General features: G+C 54.2%; 1 protein-coding gene across 1 annotated transcript in view; it reads right to left on the bottom strand.

The window, feature by feature from the left end:
- Positions 1-656: 656 nt before the first annotated feature.
- Positions 657-6,000, bottom strand: part of Sh3bp4 (SH3 domain binding protein 4) — a 67,841-nt gene continuing 62,497 nt past the window's right edge. Inside the window, exons 4-5 of the mRNA XM_042678807.1 lie at positions 3,402-3,590; positions 657-2,657 (exon numbers count right to left, since the gene is read on the bottom strand). Of these exons, the coding sequence (XP_042534741.1) occupies positions 2,433-2,657; positions 3,402-3,590 (414 nt within the window). The 3' untranslated portion in view covers positions 657-2,432. The remainder of the gene's footprint in view (positions 2,658-3,401; positions 3,591-6,000) is intronic.

Below are 6,000 nucleotides of genomic sequence, written 5' to 3'. Positions count from 1 at the left end.
GGCCCTTGCTCGATCCCTAGCCCAGCCGCGGGAAGGGTTCCGACTGGGCAAGCTTCTTTTGTTCCCATGGCCCAGGCTGACTGACACACCATTCCCAGGTCTGGCCCGTCTTTGGTCCAGCCAGCTCCCATCCAGCCTTGGCATCTGGACTGAAGATATTTCCCTCAAGCAGACTTTCTAGAAGCCCCGTTCCTCACCACCATCTACAAGCGCGTGCGGTTGAGCTCCACGAGCGGCTCGGTGCCCCATTCTTCCACCCTCCCACAGTGCTCCCCGGCAGCTCAGGCCATGTCAGCACACAGGAATGGCTCAAATTCCTTGTTGGGGCCTGAGGAGGAGACCCCGGTTTGCTTCCCTCTGGGTGCTCTGCACAACACAACTTCCATTCTGTTAGTGAAGACTGAGTTATTCATGTTTCAAGAGCAGTGAAATCCAGAGCAAGAAAACACGCTCAGTACACAGCTGCACTGCCACCCAGCGATGACCGAGGACAGGGAGACATTGGACTACATATGGATCCTTCCACAGGTTTTATTTACGAGTCTGGCTGGGCATAGGAAACACACACACACACACACACATGTGCGCTTTTACACACACACAAAGACACGCGCACACACACAGGCACTGAAGAGGTTAAAATATCCAAACAAAACTTACTGCAACTTTTGTAGAATTTAATTTGTGCTACAAGACATGTTGCATAGGAAACGATGTTAAGCCCTGAGGAAAAACATCCATGGTTTAAGGTGCAACTGGTTCTGTTTCTTCTTTGGGGAAAGGGTGAGAGGTGATCTCTGGGCAAAATGAAGACAAAGGGTGGAGAACCAGAACTAACGGTGATTTCACGGGGCCATGGGGAAATTGTGTGATTCAGTTCCTGCAGCATAAGAGATCTAGTGTTTGCTTTTCAGTCTGTTGGCCTCAGTGTTGGAATCAGTGGGTATATAACAGCCCAGTAAGGGATTACACATTGATTCAACTAAGCAATTACTGTCAAGTGAAAGTGGTTTAAGAGCATGGGATGCAGGGGTCCTGAAGGGCCCAGCATTCCTTCAGAGGAACAGCCTGCATCCCGGGCCGAGACTGCAGTCGCCTTGCTGGGATCTGCCGGTGCCAGTCCCGCCTCTTGTCCCTCCCGAGTTGCTGCAGCTTCCCTGGCAATCATGGATGTCGACTGGCGTGCTCTGAGCTGCAGCCCGAGTGGCGGCTGACACCACCCCCTGCCCTGACTTCACAGACAATGATTTCATTTTCGGAAAACGTTCAACCTGATCTTTCTATTGTACCAAGACCTAGCTAGCCTTCCCTCTACCATTTATTCCCAAGGCAACCTGGGAGCACCAGGAAGGAAGAAGGGTTCAATCTGAGATGAAGTGGAATGTGGAGTTTGGCAAATAGCAGCTGGTTCTTCTGCACACCAGCCCCTGGTGGTGCTTGGGAGCCTCTGGGGCGGGCATGAGAATGAGGGCAGGCGGGCCACGGCTGGGAACGGAGGCTTTCTTCCTGCCCACAGAGGAGGCTAGCTTGGCAGGAAGTGCCCCTGTCCCCAGGGGAAACACCCGCACTGGCCTGGAGCTGGAGGGGGGAGGGGCAGGGTCCCATGTAGTCACACCACTCTTCTGAATGACAAATGGCACAGAGGAGGCCAGGCCAGAAAGAATGCCAAGTGCAGCTGCTTTCTGGCCTATGGGCAGAAACACCTGGTGCCCACCTGCTACTGTGGGACCTACCTGTGCACTCAGTGTCTCATGTGCTCTATGGACAGTCACGACCACAACAGGAGCCAAAGGGAGGAAGGGAAGAGCCGTACGAGGAAGGGGCGGCCCAGGAGGCTCTCCGGACGCCTGGCTGCGTCCACCTGCTGCACCCGGCCCACTGGCTTCCCCTCCCTGAAGACAGACAGCACAAAGGGGCCAACACCCAACAGCGCTCTCTCTGCCGAGAGCTGAACTGAGAAGGATGACTTGGAATCAGAAATGCCCCATGGCCTTTAAATATCTATATACATCTGTGACATAATTTAAAAAAGTCTCTGAACAACAGAAAAACCTCAAAAGCCTCTGCTCCTATCAAGTTTATAGGCCGTTACAAAATTAGATACCATTTTTCTCATGTTCCCCTTCTCAGTCTTTTTTCTTAAAAAAAAAAAAAAAAGATTTTTAAATTGAAATTTACATGTCAACAAATAGAAAGCTACTTGATTGGCAACGAGTTCCCCCCCCCCCCCCCCCCCCCCCGCCCCGGGCAGTCCTCGGTCACTGCCGGTCCTCCGTCCTCCGTCCCTTTGGTTTCCTGTGGACCAGGCTGCCAGCCTCGCCCCTGTCCTTCCCCCACTGCTGATGGGGGCGGGGGGGGGGGGTGCCCAGGATGGGTGAAGGGAAGGAATGGCCTCCAGAGGGTTCCAGAATGCAGGAGGACAGAGGATCCACTCAGATCACAAAGTCGTCACGGTCTGCGGGGCTGAAGGCGGCCGCCCGCAGGATGTCCAGAGAGTTCACCAGAATGAGAGTCCCGGTGAGATGTCTCCAGCGCTTGGTGATGGGGTTCTTCATCTTGTCCAGGCCGATGTGCAGCTCCTGGATGACATCCCGGTAGCTGTCCCCAATCTGGTGGCTCCAGGTGAGCAAGAAGTCATACGCGGGTTTCCACATGGCCTGATGGAGTCACGGCAAACAAAACAGAGAAGAGGGAAAGCATGAAGGTGAGGGGTGGAGAGATTCGCTCTAGCTCTGCTCGCAGTCTACAACACTCTTTAGGGTGGCAGCGGGCTGGGCCCACAGCAGAGGAGGGCAGTGCCGGGGAGAACAGGTACGGAGCAGGTATGCTTGGGTGAGCACATAGGCTTTCTCTTTCCTCACTATATCCTCATCTGCAACCATCCATCCATGAGAAATTCACCCCGAGCCACTTTCCAGGTATTGGACAGTAACGACCAGCACAAAAGGGCACAGCAGAGTCTCTGAGTGAGATTTTACCGCAGCCACTTTTTGCCAGAGTTTGGTACCCACCAGGTAGTGACTCAGCAGTGCCTGGGAGGCAGTCCTGAGCTATCACTCACGGCTCTGTGTATGCAAGTGCAATCTCACTGAAGGTCATTTAGGAGCAGAATGGGCAAGAGACAGCTGGTCTACCTTCCCAGCTTGTAGTGGTGTGGCCTGGCCCTCTTCCTTACCAGCAGTCCCAACAAAAGCTGCCAAGAACAACTTGATGGATCCCACCTAGCCAGGGTGCCCCGTGGGCGGGCGCATGTCCATTTCCTCACTTAGCCCTCCCAGAACGCTATGAAGCAGATCCACTATGTCTCCTTGTACCCCAGAGAACCGCAAGACCAGAGAATGAAGTAACCAAGTAGCTGGGCTCTGATGACTTCACTGCCCCCAACCTGTGCCCCTGCTCACCTCACTGTCCACCACCCCGTTCCTGTCCCGGTGGGGAGACTCGTATGCATCCATCTGTTGCTTGGAGACCTTGGCCAGTTTCTCAGCCAGCTCCCTCCAGCGCTGGGCCACCTCGACAGCTGTGGTCAGGAGCACAAAGTCCTGGATGAGTCTGACCACGAGGCCTTGGCAGTCCATTTTCAGTAGGGCCTGGGGAGGAAAGAGCACCAGCTGAGTCAGGGATGGAGCCAGGCTCTGGCTTTGAGATGAGGGACGCTCTTTTTGTCCTGAGAGTTCTGGGGCCTGTGAATGTCCCAATAAATGGGCTGGAGATTCCCCCCTTCACATTCCAGCACATGACCTTACCTGGAAACAGGACCTACACAGACATTGGTAAGGTCATCCTGAGTTGGCGGTGGCGGGGAATGGACCAATGACTGGAGCCACTCTATGAAGCAGGTACTGTGTTGACCACAGTTTCTACAGATCAGGTGCAAGGAAGTGTGTGGGCTGCAGAGCTGGCAGGGCCGGAGCCAGACTGGCTTCCGGGCGGCTGGCCCCGCCTCCCCGCAGTGTGCCAGCCTTGCTCGTTTCACATAACCGAAGATGACGCCTGCAGAGGCCAGCCAGCGTGTCCGGGCTCCCCCGGCCAGAAGGGACAGAGGTGGAAGCCGCTGGCTTTCCCATGGGGTGGGTACCATGTGACTTCAGGACCTGAGCCGCAGACAGAGCGGGTCTGGATGGCATGTGCTTTGTGGTAGCTACTTACATATTTCAGAAGCGGTTGACTGTCATTTGGATTTTGGTATATTCAAAAGAAATGGCTTTAAAAAGCGCAATGTTTACTAGATTTGAGTTTCAGAGGTAAAAAGGGTCCCGTGTGTTGATGAGCACGGGGTGGTGCTGGAAGGGTTCCCCTCTACGAAGTCTGCTCTCTAGGGAACATCACTTAATCCAGCCATGCAAATGGCCACTTCAGCACGCCACACGGACACGGGGGTGGAGCGAGCACACTTGGCTGCCTGGCTCCTGCAGCTCTGGCACCTGCCTCATTCCCTAGGTAACGGACCACATCACACGTCACCTGCTTGTGACCTGAGTCATTCCTGGCAGGAGTGATTAAAAGCACTCTCCCCCAGGGGCTCTGGGCACAGGACACAAAGGTCCTGCGGCTGTTTTCTGGTCCCTGACTGGCCACAGCTGGAAGGAAGAGCAGGATTCCGTTTCCGCGGATCCACTGTGAATGAAGAGGGACTGACAACACTGGGAACGAAGGTGTCTTCCTTTTACTCACTACGGCTCCATTTACACAACCTCTCTAGGACCCAACACCAGCTTCGTTCTTCACAAAGCTGCCCACACCACTACCACCAAGCAATCATTTATGTAGTTTTTCCAGGCAAATGTTGAGTGTGCATCAAGTCTGAACAATAGAAAACTACACAGCAGGAAACTTCAGCTCTGGGCACGGTTCCTGTGGGTTTCCTTTTATTTTGTACCCACAGGTTATCAGCAAATACCTCAGGCTGATTTCAGCAGGGATTTTGTTAACCTGACTGAGCTATGATCAGACATAGTATCGAAAGAGGCAGGCTGTAAATGCTATGGCTTTATGTGACCCACTGTGTGTGGCCCATTCTTAATTGTGCAGACATGGCCTCTGAGCAGCCACAGATGAGACAGGAAGACCAGGCCAGGTAGGTAGGCCAGGGCTGAGTCCCTGAAAGATGCCATGTAAGAAGGGGCGGCCCTCAGGCTCAACGATGCTCTGTTTAGAGAGGTCTCAGGAGCTCACAGCCAGCTGCTACTTCTGGTTTTGTTGTGGTTTGTTCTCTCTGCTTCCATTCTCAGGAAGTTCAGGGACCAGGAGACGAGCACTCCTGTACTCCAGGTCACGCCACAGGCAGTGGCCTGGCCGCACTTCTCATTAACCAGAGCCAGCTATGTCATCAGCTCTGCACCTGCCTAGCAGGGACCCCAGGAACCTCAGCCACAGCTAGTCTGAAGGATAGGTGGGTTTCTCCCAATCCACTGGGAACCCCACGCGGTTCCCCGCCCCCCCTCGTCCCCCTCTCCCCCGCCCCCCCAGGCCCAGCTTTCCCTCGCTGGCTGCTCATGCCCATCTGCTGTCAGGTTTCTGGGGCAGCCCTGCCTGTTCCCCTCTGAAGGCAACATCCTCCCCCACAGCAACCTGTTCTCTTCTTGCTCAAGACATGTCTCTGGGTTTCCACTCTTCCCTTACTTTGAAGAACTGTCATGTGACTCCTGGCTCGGACAATTTCTCCCTTTGAGGGCCACGGGGCTGCTTCCGTCCTGCCTCCAACTCTCCCTGCTCCACCCATCTCCAGTTACCGCTCTCTCTGTTTCTACTATGAGAACAGAAACCATGTGACTTGAAAATCAGGAACAGATTCTTGGTTGTTTCTGGCAGTACTGGGGCTTGAACTCGGGGCCCTGCTTTCTTCCTAGGTAGGCACTCTACCACTTGAACCCTGCTCCCAGGTCTTTAGGCTTTGGTTATATTTAGGATAGTATCTTGCACTTTTGCCTGGGTTGTGAACTTTGATCCTCCTATACACACCTCCCACGAGCCGTAACATACGCCCAGCTTCTGAGCTGA

This window comes from Dipodomys spectabilis, unplaced genomic scaffold (assembly GCF_019054845.1).
Source record: "Dipodomys spectabilis isolate Male_0828 unplaced genomic scaffold, ASM1905484v1 ptg000049l, whole genome shotgun sequence".
Classification (NCBI taxonomy): Eukaryota; Metazoa; Chordata; class Mammalia; order Rodentia; family Heteromyidae; genus Dipodomys; species Dipodomys spectabilis.
Note: the sequence above shows the minus strand (reverse complement) of the source record. Positions and strands in the feature narration are given on the sequence as shown.